Source organism: Oncorhynchus mykiss, chromosome 25, assembly GCF_013265735.2.
Source record: "Oncorhynchus mykiss isolate Arlee chromosome 25, USDA_OmykA_1.1, whole genome shotgun sequence".
Classification (NCBI taxonomy): domain Eukaryota; kingdom Metazoa; phylum Chordata; class Actinopteri; order Salmoniformes; family Salmonidae; genus Oncorhynchus; species Oncorhynchus mykiss.
The window spans coordinates 36,733,501-36,759,527 of record NC_048589.1 but is presented as its reverse complement, the minus strand read 5'-3'; the positions used below and the strand labels follow the sequence as shown (position 1 = coordinate 36,759,527).

The window sequence follows — 26,027 nt, the reverse complement described above, 5'->3', positions numbered from 1 at the left end:
CGTTGCTGTTGAATTGTAAAGGGGATCTCTTCTTGCCTGGAGATTTTTTTTGGGGGGGGGGACGTTTGTCAGCCTGCTATGAAAGTCCCTGCTAATGGATTTAAGGTCAATGTCCCAATCCCCTGGGATAGGGCAGTTAGCCTACTGATAAAGAGAAATGCTCGGCGTTCGTTCTGATTATTCCCATCCTCTTTTAAAGTGTCATTCAGATCCTTTACAACGCCGTTCCGTTTCATCCGTGAATCTTAGAAAGAAATGATATTACATAATACATGTCTGAGCAGACACCCGCTCTGCGGCGTTCTGATGTGGTCGATCGGTTTAGTTTAGCCTCTTCCACTTCCTTATAGCAACAGTCTCTATGCGGGGGAGCTCATGCAGGAGAGAGCATCAGTGGCACACGTCTCAACATCAGAATGTCTAGTTTACTGGTTTCTTCTGTGTGGTAATGATGGTCTATTGTCGGTCAATAAATAGAGGGAAGAAAGGGGAGATGGTGGGAGGAAAGATGGAAGGGGAGAGAGGAGGGTGGGAGCCAAGGTTATTATAGTAAACTAAATCAAAACGAATCATGAAGAAGCTATTTTGTAAACGGAAATAAAATAATTAACAAACCTGTTAATGACGTGGCACCCAACCATTGGTGGATGCATGCAACATCAATTCAGGGGAACACCACGTTGATGTGGTTAGCTGATACCTAAAATACCTATCCAGGTGTTGCTCAGATCTTACGTCTGAGCAGAGGAACGGCCCATTTGAGATGAGTTTGATGCAAGACTTTGCGCTCACACAGTCACAGAGTGTCTGCACATGTGCGCTTCATACTGCTACAACATGGTAGCTAATGGGACCTTAACAGTGGGGAAGTTTAGCCTCGCGCTTCAACCCTCCTAGTTGTTGCGGAAATTGTTACTGTTTACTTCGTAAATATAAAAACGAAATAGAAATGTTGCTTGTTGCTAAAATTATAATAGTTCGCCTAATTTCAGAATGTGACAAAACAAACAAGTATATTGTAGAGAATCATTGTACCATCTTAACCGGTGTGAAATGTATTTTCCATAACCAAAAATATTGTATTTTCAGCTCTTCTGAAACTGTTGTACAAAACCGAAAGTAAAAGACGCAAAAACTACATTTAAGAACGAGAAGCATAAAAATAGCACACACAGAACAGATCTACCACTTTGAAAGCAAGTCTATGATAATAAATTTGGTTTGACCACCCAAAAAGTTGCATATTGCAGCTTTAATTTAAAGCCACAATTATAATCATCTTGGGAGGAGAGGGATGCCGTTTTTAATGTGATTCCAAACAAGGTCAGATTGAACAAGTACTCAGTGTGTGTGTAGCTGTCTGTTATGATCATATTCAGGAGGAACTGGCAGACCCAGACAGACAGCACACCTCCTCCTCCTGTCCATCCCCAGTCCCCCCCAGGGGGGTGCAGCACATACCTACCTCACTCATCCATCTGCCCTGCACGAGAAGCACTACCACTGATCTAATGATAGTGTTCCTGGCTGCCCTGCCATAGCTCTGTACACTAGAGACAATGAGGTTAATATTAGGAGACAGACACAGGATTTAACCACCCTAATCTCATACTAGGGCGAGTGGGCTTATATTGGGGCCAGTCAAAGGTCAGACTAAGAGCTGCATTTTTGTTCTGTTAAAACATTTTGAATTTAGGCCATGGGGGGCGGGGGGGCATTATTGTTCATTTCCAGAGTCATAGGACTGTGTTTACATGTAGACGTTAATTTGATTAGGATTGTTTTAGGAGGACTGGGAGTTTCTTACCAGAGGCTGTTCAGATGGCTACCCTTTGTAAATATTGACCATGAGTAGATTGTCCAAGATCTTACGAAGACACAGGAAGCCTTGTCATCATGGATAGTATGTTTTTGTTAGAATACCTAATATAAATTAACTTTTTAGGATTCCCTCAGTCTCCTTCACCCTCTGTGAACCAAGAAGGCGAGAATGTATGGATGGGCTAGTTCACTTGCCTTTTGCTGCCCTCTGCTGGTAGTCAGTGAGACGTTGGGCTGAATGATCATCACTAAACCTTGCTCCTTCTGTGTCTAAGTTGATTTAGCCCCATACTCATTGAGCGTCACATTTGTGGTATCAATTCCTTATTCATGCTTGAACAAACTTTTGTGGTTCAAACTTGTGAAACGGCGTGTTACACACACACACACACCCTAACACTCAGCAGAGAGTGGTTTATGTTATCTAGTGAATGAACAGTTAGTCAGTGTGTGTGTGGTAGTGAGCAGAAAGACCCAGCTGGTAACACACAGCCCTACCCTCACTAATGCCTGTTAGTTTAGTGTTGGTTTGCTGATGTTAGCCTTCTTTCATAGGATCAACGACGTTGTTCTGTAATAATAGACCTCTTTCGTGGCTGTGGAGAAGTTTTATCATAATAATTGATTTGCTGTTATTTGCTGTGTCTCTGGTTCCTTCCCTTTAGTGTCGTCCTGTTTTAACCAAGCCGTGTGTGTGTGTACAGTATGACCCTGCTAAGAGATTGTTGTGATGGACATGATAGCTATGATGTATGATATGACCCATTCCCCTGTTGTTAGACTGTGCTAATACATGACAAAGGGATATGTACTGTAGCAGGCCTGTTGCACATAATGGATGTCTGCTGAATGGTTGATAGGCCTTGGCATTCACTCCTTCATTCGGACAACTATGTGTTTGCTAACTCTTATTAGGCTGAGATGATTGACACAGAAGTAGGAATTGATATAGAGGAGCGATCTGAGGAGATAAGAGATGGGCAGATTTGTATCTCTATATTGGCGGCAGGTAGCCTAGTGGTTAGCGTTGGGCCAGTAACTGAAAGGTTGCTTGTTCGATCCCTGTTCTTGAGCAAGGCACTTAACCCTAATGGCTCCTGGGTCGCCGTTAATAATGGTTGATCCCTGGCCGTGACCACACTTTCTGAGGGTGTCTCAGGGGGAGGGATATGCAAAAAAAACAAAATGTCCATTTCACCATAATTGTACAGATTAAGAGGTTGTACATGGGTGAAACGGGACAAATATAAGTGCCCCCTATTTGACTGGCTTTTGGCGGTAAACCGAGATATTTGGAAATAGCCACGGGATGGTTTTTCAATACTGTCAATACCGTTGAAACTATTTCTTTAAAATTGTTCAATAAATGTGAATATTTGTAGCAATTTAAGTAAATATCTGCAGTCAACTTGTGCAATACGTTCGGAGATAAAGCATATCCTGTTAATTTCACCTGTCACATTACTTTGCATAATGATGCTGACGATTGAGCCAGTCACGTGTGTTTTGTTTGTTAAATAGCACAACGGGAGAAAGCAGGAGCAGGTGAGTCCAGCAGTGTATTTACAGGGGTCGTGTTTTATATTGAAAGTCAAGTGTTTTTTTTGCTTCAGTAGAGTGATCAGGGACGTGCAACTGTAGTTTTCCTTCACAGAAAATACATAGTGCAACACACCTGGCAGAAAATAGCTTCATTTTCATCAGATGACAACAATGGAATTTTGTTTTTTTTTTGTGTTTTTTTAATTACGGTGCATGGCCATGTTTATCATAGGAAGATTGTAGCCAGCTACATTTCTATTTTTTTTGCTTAAAGTTAATCTTGCATTTTTACAAAGAATTAGGCTGGCTACACCGCGAAAAGTAGCTAACCGTCAGTCAGAGCGCTGTCTGCTGTTAGAATGCCCCTTTGTGAATTCTCATCCGAGTGGAGAAGTGCAACTGAAGCATAAAATTAGTCTGTTGCCGAGCAGAAATTACAATAAGAATTTTAGAGCTGTGTTTACAAAACAATATTACTGCATTTTATATATTTTTCCTGCGTGAAAATCACAGAACGGGACCCCGAAGTTTAACTTGCTAGTGACAGTGCATTTGGAAAGTATTCAGACCCCTTGACTTTTTCCACATTGTTACCTTATAGCCTTATTCTAAAATTGATGCAAATTATATATATTTTTATCCATCTACATACAATACCCCATAAAGACAAAGCAACATTTTTGCAGATGTATAAAAAAACTGAAATACCACATTCAGACCCTTTTTGAAGCACCTTTAGCAGCAATTACAGCATCGTTTTCTTGGGTATGACGCTACAAGCTTGGCACATCTGTATTTGGGGAGTTTAACCCATTCTTCTCTGCAGATCATCTCATGCTCTTTTAGGTTGGATAGGGAGCATTGCTGCACAGCTATTTTCAGGTTTCTCCATAGATTTTAGATCGGGTTCAAGTCCCAGTCCTGGCTGGGAAACTTAAGGACATTTAGAGACTCCTGCGTTGTCTTGGCTGTGTGCTTATGGTTCTTGTCCTGTTAGAAGGTGAACCTTCGCCCCCAGTCTGAGGTCCTGAGTGCTCTGGAGCAGGTTTTCATCAAGGATCTCTCTGTTCTGATTCTGCCACCACCATACTTCACCGTAGGGATGGTGCCAGGTTTCCTCCAGACTTGAGGCTTGGCATTCAGGTCAAAGAGTTCAATCTTGGTTTCATCAGACCAGATAATCTTGTTTCTCATGGTCTGAGAGTCCTTTAGGTGCCTTTTGGCAAACTCCAAGCGGGCTGATGTGCCTTTTACTGAGGAGTGGCTTCTGTCTGGCCACTCTACCATAAAGGCCTGATTGGTGGAGTGCTGTAGAGATGGTTGTCCTTTTGCAATGTTCTCCCATCTCCACAGAGGAACTCTGGAGCTCTGTCAGTGACCATTAGGTTCTTCGTCACCTGACCAAGGCTCTTCTCCCCCGATTGCTCAGTTTGGCTGGGCGGCCAGGTCTAGGAAGAGTCTTGGTGGTTCCAAACTTCTTCCATTTAAGAATGATGGAGGCCACTGTGTTCTTGGGTCTTCAATGCTGCAGACATTTTTTGGTACCCTTCCCCATATCTGTCTTGATACAATCCTGTCTCGGGGCTCGGACAACTCCTTCGACCTCATGGCTTGGTTTTTGCTCTGACATGCATTGTCAATTGTGTGCCTTTCCAAATCATGTTCAATCAATTGAATTTACCACAGGTGAACTCCAATCAAGTTGTAGCGACATCTCAAGGATGGTCAATGGAAACAGGATGAACCTGAGCTCATTTTCAAATCTCATAGCAAAGGGTCTGAATACTTATGTAAAAGTATTCATTTTTATTTTTAATACATTTGCAAACATGTCTAAAACTGTTTTCACTTTGTCATTATGGGGTATTGTGTGTAGATTGAAGAGGAAAAACAATTTAATCAATTTTAGATAAGGCTGTAAATTAACAATGTGGAAAAGGTCAAGGGGTCTGAATACTTTCCCGAATGCACTGCATCGAAGTGGCTGAATTAATAACTAGACGGGGCATCATATTGTTAGCTTTGCCGTGTCAAAGACAAAGCCCTTTCGATGAGCTCTCCGCACAGCTGCCACTGCTATCCTGACTTTCAGTAGCTCCTACATATGGTTGTGGATGTAAATTCTATATAACTTGTGGAATTTTTGTTAGCATTCTGGTAATAGACACGCAATGGGCTTTTCTGTGGTTTTTGTGTACTTTTCTGCCCCCTTGTGTACCAAACCGGGTAATGGCATAAATCCAAGGATGAGAGGATGGTATGACAATATATAAATGTGGATACCGCTCAAGTCTATATTTGACCGTTATATGCAATGCTTCATCTGAAGTGTGTGTGTTAGTGAGAGCATCCCCAGATGGCTCCAGCTCCACCACAAGCAGTCAGGTGAATTATCCACTGTAGCGTTGTTTCTGAAAGGAGCACCATAAGACAGATCTCTTATCACCAGACATACAGCGGCCTCAGGACACCAGACGAGGAAGATGTTTGGTCTTCAGATACCTTCCGGACCAATTGTCAACTGGTAATGTGACTGTCCTTTACTCCTCTGATCTGGTGAGACCTGTTACAGGGGACTGCCTCAGTTACTGCTTAGAGAGGGAGAGAAGCACTGATGCTATGGTTCAGTAGTTTCAATGGAGATTCCCCCTGTCAGGACGTGCACAGGGCATCTGCAACCCATCTGTTCCGTTTGTCTGAGGGTCATACTGTAACAAAGGTGCCTGGTTGTGGCTTTCCCTCTACTCTGACTGACGAGCATCAGACGGTTGTATACAAAGTTAAGTATTAAGCAGGATCTTGGATGGGGAGTGTAACTCTGGCCATTACATTCACGAGCATAATAATGTAAGAAGGTATTTTTCATAGAAGTGAAGACATTAAGACAGCTGTTTTTCATAGCAGCTTACAATGACGAAGGACGTGTCGTGTTGAACATACCATGCAAAATAAGCGCTGGGAGACATGAGATATCATGTGGTCACCCCACAATGGACTGTTTTATAAGAAGCACGCAGTGGCGATCTGTCTGTGGTCTGACAGTGCTATGCCTCTCAATGGACAACAGTCTAGATCATTTGTTCATTCATTTCTCAACTCGACGGGTGAAATGAAAAGGTCTGTGTCCCAAATTGCACCCCGTTCCCTATATAGGGCACTACTGGTCAAAGGGCCCTGGTGAAAAGTAATACACTTCATAAGGAATAGGGTACCATTTGGGATGCATGCAGCCAAGCATCTAGATTTGACTTTTTCTGACCTCCGGGGCATCATATAATTTAACCGAATGAATGGTTCTTTTTTTCTGGACACTTGAGCCAGTCAGTCACAGCATCATACCACGAGGGTTAGGGTTAGTATCATACCACAAGGAGGAGACCAGTGAGCCTCCAGTTACTGGTCACAACTCAAGATTGTTTGGGGAAAAGACACTAGAATACATAACCTTTTTAAATTCATTATAACATAATGTGTTCAACATTTCTCATTTAGTTTAGAGAGAGAAGGTTAGGCAGAGTACAGACATTTTAAATCCACTCAAAGGACTAGTGTGAGGGATGCATACTCTTTTTAAATGATTCATAATAACAGATGTACTATTTTCAGCTTTATTTATGTTGTCTGCATGCTTTGTGGTTGTAGGTTTGGGGTAAAGAGGCAGTTGGAGTATAGCATGTATGGGAGATTTACACTACCGGTCCAAAGTTTTAGAACATCTACTCATTCAAGGGTTTTATTTTATTTGTACTATTTTCTACATTGTAGAATAATAGTGAAGACATTAAAACTATGAAATAACACATATGGAATCGTGTAGTAACCAAAAAAGTTAAATAAATCAATATATTTTATATTTGAGATATTTCAAATAGCCAAACTTTGCCTTGATGACAGCTTTGCACCCTCTGGGCATTCTCTCAACCAGCTTCACCTGGAATGCTTTTCCAACAGTCTTGGATTCCCACACGCTGAGCACCTGTTGCCTGCTTTTCCTTCACTCTGCGGTCCGACTCATCCCAAACTATCTCAATTTGGTTGAGGTCGGGGGATTGTGGAGGGCAGGTCATCTGATGCAGCACTCATCACACTCCTTCTTGGTAAAATAGCCCTTACACAGCCTGGAGGTGTATTGGGTCATTGTCCTGTTGAAAAACAAATGATAGTCTCACTAAATCCAATCCAGATGGGATGGTGTATCGCTGCAGAATGCTGTGGTAGCCATGCTGGTTAAGTGTGCCATGAATTCTAAATAAATCAGACATTGTCACCAGTAAAGCACTCTCACAGCATAACACCTCCTCCTCCATGTATTACGGTGGGAAATACACATGCAGAGATCATCCATTCAACCACACCGCGTCTCACAAAGACACGGCGGTTGGAACCAAAAATCTCCAATTTAGACTCCAGACCAAAGGACAAATTTCCACCGGTCTAATGTCTATTGCTCATGTTTGTTGGCCCAAACAAGTCTCTTTTTATTATTGGTGGTCTTTAGTAGTGGTTTCTTTGCAGCAATTTGACCATGAAGGCATGATTCACACAGACTCTTCTGAAGAGTTGATGTTGAGATGTGTCTGTTGGACTCTGAAGCATTTATTTGGGCTGCAATTTCTGAGGCTGGTAACTCTAATGAACTCGTTTTTGCGACTGCACTTGAAGAAACTTTCAACGTTCTTGAAATTTTCCGTATTGACTGACCTTCATGTCTGAAAGCAATGGACTGTTTCTCTTTGCTCATTTGGGCTGTTCTTGCCATATTCTACAGTCGTGGCCAAAAGTTTTGAGAATGACACAAATATTAATTTTCACAAAGTCTGCTGCCTCAGTTTCTATTAGAGGTCAACTGATTAATCGGAATGGCCGATTTAATTAGGGCCGATTTCAAGTTTTCATAACAATCGGAAATCAGTATTTTTGGGCGCCGATTAGACAAAAATATATTTGTATTTTTTATACCTTTTTATTTAACTAGGCAAGTCAGTTAAAAACACATTCTTATTTTCAATGACGGCCTAGGAACGGTGGGTTAATTGCCTTGTTCAGGGACAGAACGACAGATTTTCACCTTGTCAGCTCAGGGGATCCAATCTTGCAACCTTAGTTAACTAGTCCAACTCAAAAACAACCTGCCTCTCTCTCATTGCACTCCACAAGGAGACTGCCTGTGACGCGAATGCAGTAAGCCAAGGTAAGTTGCTAGCTAGCATTAAACTTATCTTATAAAAAACAATCAATCATAATCACTAGTTAACTACACATGGTTGATGATATTACTAGATATTATCTAGCTTGTCCTGCATTGCATATAATCTGACTGAGCATACAAGTATCTGACTGAGCGGTGGTAGGCAGAAGCAGGCGTGTAAACATTCATTCAAACAGCACTTTGTTGCGTTTTGCCAGCAGCTCTTCGTTGTGCGTCAAGCATTGCGCTGTTTATGACTTCAAGCCTATCAACTCCCGAGATGAGGCTAGTGTAACTGAAGTGAAATGGCTAGCTAGTTAGCGCGCGCTAACTAGAGAGACGGAAGCTATACTGTTTCACTGGCAATACTAAAGTGCCTATAAGAACATCCAATAGTCAAAGGTTAATGAAATACAAATGGTATAGAGGGAAATAGTCCTAGAATTCCTAGAATAACTACAACCTAAAACTTCTTACCTGGGAATATTGAAGACTCTTATTAAAAGGAACCACCAGCTTTCATATGTTCTCATGTTCTGAGCAAGGAACTGAAACGTTAGCTTTCTTACATGGCACATATTGCACTTTTACTTTCTTCTCCAACACTTTTGTTTTTGCATTATTTAAACCAAATTGAACATTTCATTATTTACTTGAGGCTAAATAGATTTTATTGATGTATTATATTAAGTTAATATAAGTGTTCATTCAGTATTGTTGTAATTGTCATTATTACAAATAAAAAAATATTTAAAAGAAATCAGCCGATTGATCGGTATCGGCTTTTTTGGTCCTCCAATAATCGGTATCGGCTTTTTTGGTCCTCCAATAATCGGTATTGGCTTTTTTGGTCCTCCAATAATCGGTATCGGCTTTTTTGGTCCTCCAATAATCGGTATCGGCTTTTTTGGTCCTCCAATAATCGGTATCGGCTTTTTTGGTCCTCCAATAATCGGTATCGGCTTTTTTGGTCCTCCAATAATCGGTATCGGCTTTTTTGGTCCTCCAATAATCGGTATCGGCTTTTTTGGTCCTCCAATAATCGGTATCGGCTTTTTTGGTCCTCCAATAATCGGTATCGGCTTTTTTGGTCCTCCAATAATCGGTATCGGCTTTTTTGGTCCTCCAATAATCGGTATCGGCTTTTTTGGTCCTCCTCCAATAATCGGTATCGGCTTTTTTGGTCCTCCTCCAATAATCGGTATCGGCTTTTTTGGTCCTCCTCCAATAATCGGTATCGGCTTTTTTGGTCCTCCAATAATCGGTATCGGCTTTTTTGGTCCTCCAATAATCGGTATCGGCTTTTTTGGTCCTCCAATAATCGGTATTGGCTTTTTTGGTCCTCCAATAATCGGTATTGGCTTTTTTGGTCCTCCAATAATCGGTATCGGCTTTTTTGGTCCTCCAACAATCGGTATCGGCTTTTTTGGTCCTCCAATAATCGGTATCGGCTTTTTTGGTCCTCCAATAATCGGTATCGGCTTTTTTGGTCCTCCAATAATCGGTATCGGCTTTTTTGGTCCTCCAACAATCGGTATCGGCGTTGAAAAATCATAATCGGTCGACCTCTAGTTTGTATGATGGCAATTTGCATATAATCCAGAATGTGAGAGTGATCAGATGAATTGCAAAGTCCCTCTTTGCCATGCAAATTAACTGAATCCCCCCAAAATATTTCCACTGCATTTCAGCCCTGCCACAAAAGGACCAGCTGACATTATGTCAGTGAATCTCTCGTTAACATAGGTGTGAGTGTTGACGAGGACAAGGCTGGAGATCACTCTGTCATGCTGATTGAGTTCAAATAACAGACTGGAAGCTTCAAAAGGTGGGTGGTGCTTGGAATCATTGTTCTTCCTCTGTCAACCATGATTTCCTGCAAGGAAACACGTGCCGTCATCATTGCTTTGTACAAAAAGGGCTTCACAGGCAAGGATATTGCTGCCAGTAAGATTGCGCCTAAATTAACCATTTATCGGATCATCAAGAACTTCAAGGAGAGTGGTTCAATTGTTTTGAAGAAGGCTTCAGGGCGCCCAAGAAAGTCCAGCAAGCGCCAGGACTGTCTCCTAAAGTTGATTCAGCTGCGGGATCGGGGCACCACCAGTACAGAGCTTGCTCAGGAATGGTAGCAGGCAGGTGTGAGTGCATCTGCACGCACAGTGAGGCGAAGACTTCGAGGATGGCCTGGTGTCAAGAAGGGCAGCAAAGAAGCTACTTCTCTCCAGGAAAAACATCAGGGACAGACTGATATTCTGCAAAAGGTACAGGGATTGGACTGCTGAGGACTGTGGTAAATTCATTTTCTCTGAATCCCCTTTCCGATTGTTTGGGGCATCCGGGGAAAAGCTTGCCCGGAGAAGACCAGGTGAGCGCTACCATCAGTCCTGTGTCATGCCAACAGTAAAGCATCCTGAGACCATTCATGTGTGGGGTTGCTTCTCAGGCAAGGGAGTGGGCTCACTCACAATTTTGACTAAGAACACAGCCATGAATAAAGAAGGGTACCAACACATCCTCCAAGAGCAATTTCTCCCAACCATCCAGGAACAGTTTGGTGACGAACAATGCCTTTTCCAGCATGATGGAGCACCTTGGCAAAAGTGATAACTAAGTGGCTCGGAGAACAAATCATCGATATTTTGGGTCCATGGCCAGGAAACTCTCCAGACCTTAATCCCATTGAGAACTTGTGATCAATCCTCAAGTGGCGGGAGGACAAACAAAAACCCACAAATTCTGACAAATTCACAGCATGCCAGGGCAGATTGCAGAGGTCTTGAAAAAGAAGGGTCAACACTGCAAATATTGACTCTTTGCATCAACTTCATGTAATTGGCAATAAAAGCCTTTGACACTTATGAAATGCTCATAATTATACTTCAGTATTCCATAGTAACGTCTGACAAAAATATCTAAAGACACTGAGGCAGCAGACTTTGAAAATTAATTTTTGTGTAATTCTCAAAACTTTTTGCCACGACTGTAGACTTGATATTTTACCAAATAGGGCTATCTTCTGTATACCCTCCCCCTCCCCCCACCTTGTCACAACACAAATGATTGGCTCAAATGCATTAGGGAAAGAAATTCCACAAATATACTTTTAAGAAGGCACACACCTGTTGATTGAAATGCATTCCAGGTGACGATTTAATGAAGCTGGTTGAGAGAATGCCAAGAGTGTGCAAAGCTGCAAAGAAGAATCTCAAATATAAATATATTTTGATTTGTTTAACACTTTTGTTTTTTGTTACCACATGATTCCATGTGTTATTTCATAGTTTTGATGTCTTCACTATTATTCTACAATGTAGACAATAGTAAAAAATAAAGAAAAATCGTTGCATGAGTGGGTGTTCTAAAACTTTTGACCGGCAGTGTATGGGATAGCTTAGTACAGGAGACATATGGGAGATGGCGCCAGAGAGAATGGCTGTTGTTTTATTGGCTCTTAAAACCTCTTATGGCTGGGGGCAGTATTGAGTAGCTTGGATGAATAAGGTGCCCAGAGTAAACTGCCTGCTCCTCAGTCCCAGTTGCTAATATATATGTGTATGTATATGTATGTATATATATGTATATATATATATATATATATATATATATATATATATATATATATATATATATATATATATATATATATATATATATATATATATATATATATATATTATTTGGATAGAAAACACTGACGTTTCTAAAACTCTTTGAATGATGTTTGTGAGTATAACAGAACAACCAGGAAGTGGGAAATCTGAGGTTGGTCGATTTTTCAACTCATTCCCTATTGAAGATACAGTGGGATATTGCACCTCCTAAGGCTTCCACTAGATGTCAACCGTATTTAGAAACTTGTTTGAGGCTCCTACTGTAAAGGAGGGGCTCATAAGGGCTCTTTGAGGCAGTGGTCTGGCAGATTGCCACGAGCTGGTCACGCCGATTCACATGAGAGGTAGCTCGCGCTCCATTGCTTTTCTACAGACAAAGGAATTCTCCGGTTGGAACATTATTGAAGTGTTATGTTAAAAAACATCCTAAAGATTGATTCTACACATCGTTTAACATGTTGCTACGGACTGTAACGGAACTTTTTGACATTTCGTCTGCTCCTAGTGAACGCGCTTCGTGACTTTGGATTTGTTTACAAAACGCGCTAACAAAAGTAGCTATTTGGACATAAATGATGGACATTATCGAACAAATCAAACATTTATTGTGGAACTGGGATTCCTGGGAGTGCATTCTGATGAAGATCATCAAAAATGAGTGAATATTTATAATGTTATTTCTGACTTCTGTTGACTGCACAATATGGCGGACATCTTTTTGGCTTGTTGGGTCTCTGAGTGCAGTACTCAGATTATTGCATGGTTTGCTTTTTCCGTAAATCTTTTTTGAAATCTGACACACTTCTCCTTAATGCAACCGCTGTATTTTCATCAACATTTATAATGAGTATGTCTGTAAATTGATGTGGCTCTCTGCAAAATCACTGGATGTTTTGGAACTACTGAACATAACGCGGCAATGTATACTGAGAATTTTTGATATAAATATGAACTTTATCGAACAAAACATACATGTATTGTGTAACATGAAGTCCTATGAGTGTCATCTGATGAAGATCATCAACGGTTAGTGATAGAATTAATCCCTTTCTGATTTTTGTGACTCCACTCTTTGGCTGGAAAAATGGCTGTGTTTTTCTGTGACTTGGCTTTGTGGTGCTTTTGCTGTAAAGCCTATTTGAAATCGGACACTGTGGTGGGATTAACAACGAGATTACCTTTTAAAAATGGTATAAGATACTTGTATGCTTGAGGAATTGTAATCATGAGATTTCTGTTGTTTTGAATTTGGCGCCCTGCACTTTCACTGACTGTTGTCATATCGATCCCGTTAACCTGTTTACGATATTGGTTCCCAATTGGGAATCAACCCTCCCACGTGCAGCTGAAACGGTGGCGCATGGAACGCAAAAATATTCTTAAAAATATTTAACCTCCACACATTAACAAGTCCAATAGCTCAAATGAAAGATAAACATCTTGTTCATTTAGCCAGCAAGTCAGATTTCTAAAATGTTTTACGGCGAAAACATAGCACATATATATGTAAAACCACCACCAGACACAGCTCATTTCAATAGCCAAAACATGCAATCAACAAACGCAGGATTAAAAAATAAATCGCTCACTAACCTTTTGAAAATCTTCATCAGATGACAGTAATATGACATATTACACAGTACATATTTTTTTTTTTCAATAATATGCCATTTATATCCATAAATGTCCATTTACAGTGAGTTCACCTTCAGAAATTACTCAAAAATGCCCGCAGGAAATCTATGTAGCGCGGCAAGATAACGTAAATAGACATCATAAACTTTGACTAAATATACATGTTCTACATATAGTTAGAAAGATACACTGCTTCTTTATGCAACCGCTGTGTTAGATTTATTTTTAACGTTACAGAAATCGCACACTATTCCATATTGTGAGACAGCGCTCAGTTCCAAGCTACATTTCCACGTAATGTTGGAGTCAACAGAAACACAGATTTAAGCATAAATATTCCCTTACCTTCGATGGTCTTCGTTCAGAATGTTCTGGAAGGCTTCATACTTACCCAATACATCGTTTGGTTTCAAGTCTTGCGTCTTTGTATTAGCTACTGCTAATAACATCAGCTGAAATGCACCCAAAACGTCCTCTGGTCCGGATAAGTTGCGCATCAAAACTTCAAAATTACACATTATATGTCGACTAAACAGGTCAAACTAAGTGCAGAAGCAAGCTTTATGATGTTTTAGACGTGCAAAACAAACTTCAATTCAATCGGCCATCGTCTGCCCTTCTCTTGAGTGCTGGAAACAAAGGAATGGCTGTGACCAATTCGCGCCCATACGCACAGCCTATTCTCTCGTGGCACGCACTAATTTCACTCCCATAGGGTCAATTCTCGCGCGATTTGAACGGTTTGAAGCTCTAATGAAAGAGGACATCTAGCGGAAGAGATAGAAAGTGTCCCCAGAATCATAGCTGGTTGGGAAGGGTGGGGGCCATGACGTCAAAGTTGCTCCAACTTTCATGGCCACAAAAACTAGTTTGGAAGAATGCCTGCCCTGTGAGTTCTGCTATACTTACAGACATAATTCCAACGGTTTTAGAATCTTTAGAGTGTTTTCTATCCAATAATAATTTTTATTTGCATATATTAACAATTTTTGACAGATTTTTTTTCCAGTTTACTAGGGGTACCCAATCTCTCCAAAGGGGGCGTATGTCTGCCATATCCTTTTAACTCGATCTCAGCCCTAAGACGTTTTTAACAAACCGTGCTATTTTTTTTAATTTTTTTTTTTGCATCGTAGCATTTCACTCTAAGGTCTGCAACTGTTGTATTCGGCGCATGTGAAAAATAAATATTCTGTTCTGGCTGATGACATTAACAGCCCCATTTAGATGTTACATGTCATGTAAGACTTTGTGATACTAAAGAGGACATATTGTACGTACAGTACAGTTAGGAACTTCCGCTAACTGCATGAAATATTACTTTGAAGTCTGTCATTAAACTATAGTACTACATTATCCTTTTAAATTAAACAAATAATATATACTGAACAAAAAATATTAATGCAACATGTAGAGTGTTGGTCCCATGTTTCATGAGCTGAAATGAAAGATCCCTGAAGTGTTCCATATGCACAAAAAGCTTAATTCTCTCCGATTTGATGCACAAATTTGTTTACATCCTTGTTAGTGAGCATTTCTCCTTTGCAAAGATAATCCATCCACCTGACAGGTGTGGCATATCAGGAAGCTGATAAAACTACATGATCATTACACAAGTGCACCTTGTGCTGGGGACAATAAAAGGCCACTCCTAAAATGTATTGTCTTCTCACAAAACACAATGCCACAAATGTGAAGTTTTGAGGGAGCATGCAATTGGCATGCTGACTGACTGCAGAAATGTCCACCAGAGCTGTTGTCAGAGAATTTAATGTTGATTTCTCTACCATAAGTCGTCTCAAATGTCGTTTTAGAAAATGTGTTTGTACATCAAAAAGTCCTCTATCGGACTTGTTTTACTGTGGATATAGATACTTTCGTACCTGTTTAATCCAGCATCTTCACAAGGTCCTTAGCTGTTGTTCTGGGATTGATTGGCACTTTTCGCACCAAGGTACGTTCATCTCCAGGAGACAGAACGCGTCTCCTTCCTGAGCAGTATGATGGCTGCGTGGTCCCATGGTGTTTATACTTGCGTACTATTGTTTGTACAGATGAACGTGGTACCTTCAGACGGTTGGAAATTGCTCCCAAGGATGAACCAGACTTGTGGAGGTCTACAATTATTTTTCTGAGGTCTTGGCTGATTTCTTTAGATTTTCCCATGATGTCAAGCAAAGAGGCACTGAGTTTGAAGGTAGGCCTTGAAATACATCCACAGGTACACCTCCAATTTACTCAAATGATGTAATTAGCCTATCAGAAGCTTCTAAAGCCATGATATTATTTTCTGGAATTTTCCAAGCTGTTTAAATGCACAGTCATCTTAGTGTATGTAAACTTCTGATCCACTGGAATTGTAATACAGTGAATTATGTGAAATAATTGTAATACAGTGAATTAAGTGAAATAATCTGTCTGTAAACATTTGTTGGAAAAATGACTTGTCATGCACAAAGTAGATGTCCTAAATGACTTGCCAAAACTACAGTTTGTTAACAAGACATACGTGGAGCGGTTGAAAAACAAGTTTTAATGACTACACCCTAAGTGTATGTAAACTTCTGACTTCAACTGTAACAGCAGCTGCTTGTCAGCTTTGCATTCCTCAGAATTTTTGCAGAGCTGGGGACCATGTTTAATCACTGTTTTTCTTCCAAAGAGAAAATAATGATATGAAATATTGAAGAATGTCTGAGTCAGTGACATTAAACACCAGGGATGCATCTCAAATGGTACCCTATTTCGCTATATAGGACCCTATATATATATATATATATAGAACCCTATAGGCCCTGGTCAAAAGTAGTGCACTATAAAGGGAATAAGGTGTAATTTGGGATACATCCCTGGTGTTTAATTTCACTGACTCAGACATTCTTCTTCAGCACAAACTGCTTATCAGTGAGAAGCTCAAGGTTACAGCTGATCTGGCCAATGTTTCATATAATTATTTTCTCTTTGGAAGAAAAACAGTGACTAAGCATGTTCTCCAGGCAGCTCTGCGAAAATTTGTGAGTATCCCCATAACAGTACTGATATGGGGATATCAACATGTGATATCACCTAGTCCCTGTCATGTAAACACAAAGGAAGAGTACAATGTCATATCAGATTAGAGAGGAACAGGGTTGTAGAGTAAATGGTATCAGCCCGGCTCTGTAGGACTGGACAGATATCACTATTTATTTTGTTTTTCCAGTTTGGGAGAGGAAAATCACCAGCAATACTTTGAAGACATTTGCAGGAGATGAGTCTGCAAAAGTCCTGAACCTTTTCCTATCTTTTTAATTTTCTTCAGCCCACACAACAAAGGGCACTAAAGAACACAATAGTAGGATGTCTCTGCAGTGTTCTGTAGGTCTGGAGATCCTGGGTTTCTATTGAGGAAAAGCCATCTCACTAGTATTCCTGGTTATTTCTGGTGCAATGAGCTGTGTACTTGTACCAAAACTTCTCAAGTTGATACTGTTGACAGTGGTCAGGTCAAAGACTACTGTACATCCGATGCTTCTGGGGTCACTCCTGAGGAGGTCTGGAGAGTGTGTAGGCATTGTATTACTGGTGGAGAGGGAGAGCCAGTAGCTCAGACACACACACACACACACACTAGTCTTTCTGGCCCCTGGTCTCCCACAGTCGCCCGGTTCTCTACCACGGCACTTTACGACATCTGATGTTGATGTCGTAAAACAATGGTCAGTTTACTTGTCTACTGTTTTCCTGTTGCACCGGATGCGGGTCTGTGATGTGATAGCTTGTGCCAGCACTCTATTGCTCTGTGATATGTTGATCCTTACTATGTGATGAGGTAGGTCTTCATCTCTGTTCATACAGACCATGTCTTCTCCTCTAGGATGGCTCATTGGGAACATTTGAGGACTTGGCTCAGGAGTACTCTGACTATTACAGTGCCTCTCTCAGTGACGTCCAAGACAGAATGGAGGAGATTAGGAAACGTAAGGTTGTACAAGATGCACAATCAGCAATGGTAAATAATATTCTACTTATTAGGTTTAACCTAACGGTTGCAATTTTACAATCAAACAGTTGTCCATCATTATTTAACATCAGTACAGTGTGATGTTGTCCTTCATCATTATTTAACATAAGTACAGTGTGATGTTGTCCTTCATCATTATTTAACATCAGTACAGTGTGATGTTGTCCTTCATCACTATTTAACAACAGTACAGTGTGATGTTGTCCTTCATCAGTACAGTGTGATGTTGTCCTTCATCACTATTTAACATCAGTACAGTGTGACGTTGTCCTTCATCACTATTTAACATCAGTACAGTGTGACGTTGTCCTTCATCATTATTTAACATCAGTACAGTGTTATGTTGTCCTTCATCATTATTTAACATCAGTACAGTGTGACGTTGTCCTTCATCACTATTTAACAACAGTACAGTGTGACGTTGTATTTAACAACAGTACAGTGTGATGTTGTCCTTCATCATTATTTAACATCAGTACAGTGTTATGTTGTCCTTCATCATTATTTAACATCAGTACAGTGTGATGTTGTCCTTCATCATTATTTAACATCAGTACAGTGTTATGTTGTCCTTCATCATTATTTAACATCAGTACAGTGTTATGTTGTCCTTCATCACTATTTAACAACAGTACAGTGTGATGTTGTCCTTCATCATTATTTAACATCAGTACAGTGTTATGTTGTCCTTCATCACTATTTAACATCAGTACAGTGTGACGTTGTCCTTCATCAGTACAGTGTGATGTTGTCCTTCATCATTATTTAACATCAGTACAGTGTTATGTTGTCCTTCATCACTATTTAACATCAGTACAGTGTGACGTTGTCCTTCATCAGTACAGTGTGATGTTGTCTTCATCATTATTTAACATCAGTACAGTGTGACGTTGTCTTCATCATTATTTAACATCAGTACAGTTATGTTGTCCTTCATCACTATTTAACATCAGTACAGTGTGACGTTGTCCTTCATCAGTACAGTGTGATGTTGTCCTTCATCATTATTTAACATCAGTACAGTGTGACGTTGTCTTCATCATTATTTAACATCAGTACAGAGTTATGTTGTCCTTCATCACTATTTAACATCAGTACAGTGTGATGTTGTCCTTCATCACTATTTAACATCAGTACAGTGTGACGTTGTCCTTCATCACTATTTAACATCAGTACAGTGTGACGTTGTCCTTCATCAGTACAGTGTGACGTTGTCCTTCATCACTATTTAACATCAGTACAGTGTGACGTTGTCCTTCATCACTATTTAACATCAGTACAGTGTGATGTTGTCCTTCATCACTATTTAACATCAGTACAGTGTGACGTTGTCCTTCATCAGTACAGTGTGACGTTGTCCTTCATCACTATTTAACATCAGTACAGTGTGACGTTGTCCTTCATCACTGTTTAACATCAGTACAGTGTGACGTTGTCCTTCATCACTATTTAACATCAGTACAGTGTGACGTTGTCCTTCATCACTATTTAACATCAGTACAGTGTAACGTTGTCCTTCATCAGTACAGTGTGATGTTGTCCTTCATCACTACTTAACATCAGTACAGTGTGATGTTGTCCTTCATCATTATTTAACATCAGTACAGTGTTATGTTGTCCTTCATCACTATTTAACATCAGTACAGTGTGACGTTGTCCTTCATCAGTACAGTGTGATGTTGTCCTTCATCATTATTTAACATCAGTACAGTGTGACGTTGTCTTCATCATTATTTAACATCAGTACAGTGTTATGTTGTCCTTCATCACTATTTAACATCAGTACAGTGTGACGTTGTCCTTCATCACTATTTAACATCAGTACAGTGTGATGTTGTCCTTCATCACTATTTAACATCAGTACAGTGTGACGTTGTCCTTCATCACTATTTAACATCAGTACAGTGTAACGTTGTCCTTCATCAGTACAGTGTGACGTTGTCCTTCATCACTATTTAACATCAGTACAGTGTGACGTTGTCCTTCATCACTATTTAATATCAGTACAGTGTGATGTTGTCCTTCATCACTATTTAACATCAGTACAGTGTGACGTTGTCCTTCATCAGTACAGTGTGACGTTGTCCTTCATCACTATTTAACATCAGTACAGTGTGACGTTGTCCTTCATCACTGTTTAACATCAGTACAGTGTGACGTTGTCCTTCATCACTATTTAACATCAGTACAGTGTGACGTTGTCCTTCATCACTATTTAACATCAGTACAGTGTAACGTTGTCCTTCATCAGTACAGTGTGATGTTGTCCTTCATCACTACTTAACATCAGTACAGTGTGATGTTGTCCTTCATCATTATTTAACATCAGTACAGTGTGACGTTGTCCTTCATCACTATTTAACATCAGTACAGTGTGATGTTGTCCTTCATCATTATTTAACATCAGTACAGTGTGACGTTGTCCTTCATCACTATTTAACATCAGTACAGTGTGACGTTGTCTTCATCATTATTTAACATCAGTACAGTGTGATGTTGTCCTTCATCACTATTTAACAACAGTACAGTGTGATGTTGTCCATCATTATTTAACAACAGTACAGTGTGATGTTGTCCTTCATCATTATTTAACAACAGTACAGTGTGATGTTGTCCTTCATCAGTATAGTGTGACGTTGTCCTTCATCAGTACAGTGTGACGTTGTATTTAACATCAGTATAGTGTGATGGTTCTGGATATAGTTATATTTCTTACTGCTTCGCTTGTGCCTTCTGGGCTTTCAGGAAAAGGTGGACTTAGTCCCGACATCATCACTGCACCTTCGCTCTCAGATCCAGGTGAGTGAATGTTCCCGCACACAGACGTACGCCCCTCCCCTATTGTATGTTTACTCTCTGGGAGGACTGATTCCCCCAGCTCAGATCCAGGTGAGTGGGTACAGACACACACGCCTCCCCTATTGTATGTTTACTCTCTGGGAGGACGGATTCCCTCTGCATCACAGACATCATAGAGCAGCTGTGAGTCAGAACACTGCTCTGTTATTGGGGTCTCAAGGAGAGCTGTTTTAATGCTACAAAGTCACGTTTCACTGTCTATAGTGAAGACTGTGGCCTTGTGATTTTGTAATACATGGTGTTATAATGTGTGTCCTGGAAAAATGGTTTAAAAAAATTTGACTGAGGAATGTCTACTGTAGCCTTTTGTGGTCAATGAGATGCGCATTGGGAGTTCCAAACCAACTTGCCTGTCTGTGCGCTAGAATGTAGTTCTCCAAGTGTGTTTGTCAGATTCCATTGCCTGCTTGTCTGACTCCAGTGTTCCGTTCTCTACAGGAGTCGCTAGGGCTGAGTTGCAGTAACGCAGCGTCCACTCCCGAGACTGAGAGAAGGTAAGACCATAGAGATGCTGTATATAACACTTAAACTGTTGTTATTTTAGATCTGTCACCGGCATCATCTCCCCTTTGTGTGGAGTGTATTGTGGACTATATTGTAATGTGATGTTCTTATATGTAGTTCAATTGGTGGAAGTAGGACAGTCATAGCAGTTCCATACATTGTTTTCCTGTCCTAGTGAAAGTTATCTTATTATAAACAGAGTGGTTTGAGCCCTGAATGCTGATTGGGTATGACAAAACAATAAAACATTTATTACGTGGGTAAGCAGTTTATAATAGCAATAAGGCACCTTGGGGGTTTGTGGTATATTGCCAATATACAACGGCTAAGCACTGTATCCAGGCACTCTGCGTTGTGTCGTGCCTAAGAACAGCCCTTAGCCGTGGTATACTGGCCATATACGACACCCCCTCGTGCCTTATTGCGTAACTATAAATTGTTGAACTCCTGGGGTTAGGTAGGACAGTGAGTGGGACAGTCATAGCACTTCCATACATCTTCTCCAAGTGTGCGTGTCAAATGGAACCCTATTAAATAGCACCCTATTCCCTATTTAGTGCACTACTTTTGACCAGGTACACTTCGTCTACTAGTCTACCAACGGAACGCTTCCTCTACTAGTAAACCAATTTAACACTTCCTCTCCTTCCCCCTATTGTGAGTTTGGAAGGATGAATGGTCATATTGTAAACAAAGGAGAATAAGGGAGGAATCTTGGTCATGAGTAAACATGGTACTATACACTGAGTCAGCGGGGTGTCGGCGACACAAGATTTAGGTTTGTTTACACCTTAGCTTTGTCATTGTCCAGTCTAAAACAATGGGAGAAGTAGTACCTCCTGTTAGTGTGCTCTAAAAATCAAGCCCAAGTCACCTCAAAGTCACATGACTTCATACAATATGCTGGTCTTGGGTAACCACCTCTGAGAGAGTTGGTTCCTTTCAGAAGAACACAAGCCTCGATTACAACCTTTCTGTCAGCATGGTTAGTAGTAGAGTACTGGGCTGGCAGTGACTAGGCAGGGTGCCCCCTTGTGGCCACCTGTAGAAATGTGTCAGTGGGGGATGATAGTCGCTAGCATCAACAACAACTATCAGCTGATGTCAGAGGAGAGAGACGAGGGGAAATGAGAGGGAGTGGGGAGAGACACAAAGGCCACATGAGGAGCGACGATGTTGCAGTGAGTGCAGTCAGGGTGTGAAAAGCCCCTATTGTTGTTAAGATAGCCACTGTGGTCTGACCTCTGTCCAGCAGCATGTTTTCCCATCTGGACTGACTGACTACTGGGAACGGTCCCCACTAACACTATACTGGCCTGGTGGTAAGAGGGACAGTGCACGTTTGGTTTGTTTGGGACCGTGCATGTTTGTGAGGGGGATAGTACACGTCTGTAATTCTTGGAGAGAGAACTCAGGGTGGATAAAGTGGTGTTTTGTCAAAGATGTTACAGTAGGATAGCAGCAGTACAATGAAGAGAATTGCATCAGAAAACAGGTGAGATTTGTCTGTTATCTTACCAGACTCTGAATCTTCTATTTCTTGTTTTTTTTGTTGTTTTTGATTCTTGGTTGATTTGTAGGTTGGCCATGCATAAATCATCTGATGATGGATCAGGGGGTAAGTAAAAAATAAAATGTATCAGTTCTGTAATTTGATTGGTCTAAATATTACGAGGTATAGTGTGCTTGGTCACATATATACTGAACAAAAATATAATCCATCGACCTGACAGGTGTGGCATATCCAAGAAGCTGATTAAACAGCATGATCATTACACAGGTGCACCTTGTGCTGGGGACAATAAAAGGCCACTCTAAAATGTGCGATTGTGTCACAACACAATGCCACAAGTTTTGAGGGAGCGTGCAATTGTCATGCTGACTGCAGGAATACATGTGGTCTGCGGTCGTTTTAGATAATTTGGCAGTACGTCCAACCGACAAAGCTGTTGCCAGAGAATTTAATGTTAATTTCTCTACCATAAGCCACCACAACGTCGTTTTAGAGACTTTGGCAGTAGGTTCAACCGGCCTCACAACCGCAGACCATGTGTATCCACGCCAGCCCAGGAACCTCCATCTGGCTTCGTAACCTGCGGGATTGTCTCACACCAGCCACCCGGACAGCTGATGAAACTGAGGAGTATTTCTGTCTATAATAAAGCCCTTTCGTGGGGGAAAACTCATACTGATTGGCTGGGCCTGGCTCTGAAATGTATGTGTAACTCCATACACAGTAACGGTTGTTATTTGTTATTACAAATGAACTAGTACCTCATTTGAAGATTTGAATTTAGCCAGTTATGTTCTTATCACAATTGAGTTACAATTTGATGTTATATTTTTGATTAGCTACATTTGCGTAACAAAAACAAATAAACGTTCTACATATTTTTTGAGTTTGCTAGGGGTAGTCATTGATTGGAGCAGTCTAGATGTCATATGTTTCATTCAGCCCTACTGTGTGTGCTTGTTTAGGAAAATGGGATGAAAAGAGACAGAAAAACAAGTCTTTCTGGCAGAATTTTCGGAAGTCGCAGAAAGGTGTCATGCGTCAGAACTCAAAAGGTATGTTTTTGTTTTGTAAATATTCTCTCTCTACCCAACATATTTCTGATCGCACAAATCAGGAAACTGTGTCCTAGCCGCACAGCATCTGAAAGCCCAGTCCCACTCCACTGAAACTGTGTCCTAGCTGCACAGCATCTGAAATCCCAGTCCCACTCCACTGAAACTGTGTCCTAGCCGCACAGCATCTGAAATCCCAGTCCCACTCCACTGAAACTGTGTCCTAGCTGCACAGCATCTGAAATCCCAGTCCCACTCCACTGAAACTGTGTCCTAGCTGCATAGCATCTGAAATCCCAGTCCCACTCCACTGAAACTGTGTCCTAGCTGCATAGCATCTGAAATCCCAGTCCCACTCCACTGAAACTGTGTCCTAGCTGCACAGCTTCTGAAATCCCAGTCCCACTCCACTGAAACTGTGTCCTAGCTGCACAGCTTCTGAAATCCCAGTCCCACTCCACTGAAACTGTGTCCTAGCTGCACAGCATCTGAAATCCCAGTCCCACTCCACTTAAACTGTGTCCTAGCTGCACAGCATCTGAAATCCCAGTCCCACTCCACTGAAACTGTGTCCTAGCTGCACAGCATCTGAAATCCCAGTCCCACTCCACTGAAACTGTGTCCTAGTCGCACAGCATCTGAAATCCCAGTCCCACTCCACTGAAACTGTGTCCTAGTCGCACAGCATCTGAAATCCCAGTCCCACTCCACTGAAACTGTGTCCTAGCTGCACAGCATCTGAAATCCCAGTCCCACTCCACTGAAACTGTGTCCTAGCCGCACAGCATCTGAAATCCCAGTCCCACTCCACTGAAACTGTGTCCTAGCTGCATCGCATCTGAAATCCCAGTCCCACTCCACTGAAACTGTGTCCTAGCTGCATAGCATCTGAAATCCCAGTCCCACTCCACTGAAACTGTGTCCTAGCTGCATAGCATCTGAAATCCCAGTCCCACTCCACTGAAACTGTGTCCTAGCTGCATAGCATCTGAAATCCCAGTCCCACTCCACTGAAACTGTGTCCTAGCTGCACAGCATCTGAAAGCCCAGTCCCACTCCACTGAAACTGTGTCCTAGCTGCACAGCATCTGAAATCCCAGTCCCACTCCACTGAAACTGTGTCCTAGCCGCACAGCATCTGAAATCCCAGTCCCACTCCACTGAAACTGTGTCCTAGCTGCATAGCATCTGAAATCCCAGTCCCACTCCACTGAAACTGTGTCCTAGTCGCACAGCATCTGAAAGCCCAGTCCCACTCCACTGAAACTGTCTTAGTCTAAACGTATCTTTAGTATTTTCCATGTGCTCATTGAAAGGAAGACGGATAGAAGCGATAATGTATAGACGAGAGGTGGACCTGGGATTCGATCCCACACAGGCATGATGTCCTGGGTGGGCAGCGACTTTCTATCTTATCTGTCCCGCTATCTAACCCTCCGCTGCTATGATACTGCTGTTCCCCAGGCGGCGAGGACATAGGCTTTGTGGCCAGTGACATCACTATGAGTGATGAAGAGCGTATCCAGCTGATGATGATGGTGAAAGAGAAGATGATCAGCGTGGAGGAGGCCCTTGCAAGGGTATGTCACTTCCCGTCTTCCTACAGTTTGTGTTTTCTTCCACATACTCTCTTCTCAGAATGCACTTCAAACAAAGTACAACTTATAAAGGCGTCATTGGAGCATCCATAAAGGCGTCATGGAGCATCCATAAAGGCGTCATGGAGCATCCATAAAGGCGTCATGGAGCATCCATAAAGGCGTCATGGAGCATCCATAAAGGCGTCATGGAGCATCCATAAAGGCGTCATGGAGCATCCATAAAGGCGTCATGGAGCATCCATAAAGGCGTCATGGAGCATCCATAAAGGCGTCATGGAGCATCCATAAAGGCGTCATGGAGCATCCATAAAGGCGTCATGGAGCATCCATAAAGGCGTCATTGGAGCATCCATAAAGGCGTCATGGAGCATCCATAAAGGCGTCATGGAGCATCCATAAAGGCGTCATGGAGCATCCATAAAGGCGTCATTGGAGCATCCATAAAGGCGTCATGGAGCATCCATAAAGGCGTCATTGGAGCATCCATAAAGGCGTCATGGAGCATCCATAAAGGCGTCATGGAGCATCCATAAAGGCGTCATGGAGCATCCATAAAGGCGTCATGGAGCATCCATAAAGGCGTCATGGAGCATCCATAAAGGCGTCATGGAGCATCCATAAAGGCGTCATGGAGCATCCATCACGGTGTCACAAATCATTGATAACCATATGTCATACTCTATACTGTAGGG

At 41.5% G+C, this 26,027-nt stretch overlaps 2 protein-coding genes across 6 annotated transcripts in view; one reads left to right on the top strand and one right to left on the bottom strand.

The window, feature by feature from the left end:
- Nucleotides 1-26,027, bottom strand: part of LOC110505847 (ensconsin) — a 448,490-nt gene that overhangs the window by 65,182 nt on the left and 357,281 nt on the right. The window lies entirely within an intron of this gene.
- The window catches only part of sash1b (SAM and SH3 domain containing 1b), a 101,308-nt gene that overhangs the window by 61,719 nt on the left and 13,562 nt on the right, over nucleotides 1-26,027 (top strand). For 2 of the 5 annotated variants that reach the window (XM_021585320.2, XM_021585319.2), the window contains exons 2-7: nucleotides 17,657-17,791; nucleotides 20,549-20,602; nucleotides 21,101-21,156; nucleotides 22,747-22,784; nucleotides 23,645-23,734; nucleotides 25,199-25,314. In XM_021585320.2, the coding sequence (XP_021440995.2) occupies nucleotides 17,657-17,791; nucleotides 20,549-20,602; nucleotides 21,101-21,156; nucleotides 22,747-22,784; nucleotides 23,645-23,734; nucleotides 25,199-25,314 (489 nt within the window). Of the gene's footprint in view, nucleotides 1-17,656; nucleotides 17,792-20,548; nucleotides 20,603-21,100; nucleotides 21,157-21,610; nucleotides 22,489-22,746; nucleotides 22,785-23,644; nucleotides 23,735-25,198; nucleotides 25,315-26,027 lie in introns of those variants that run through there. The other 3 variants (XM_021585321.2, XM_021585322.2, XM_036962624.1) reach the window with 3 other exon arrangements.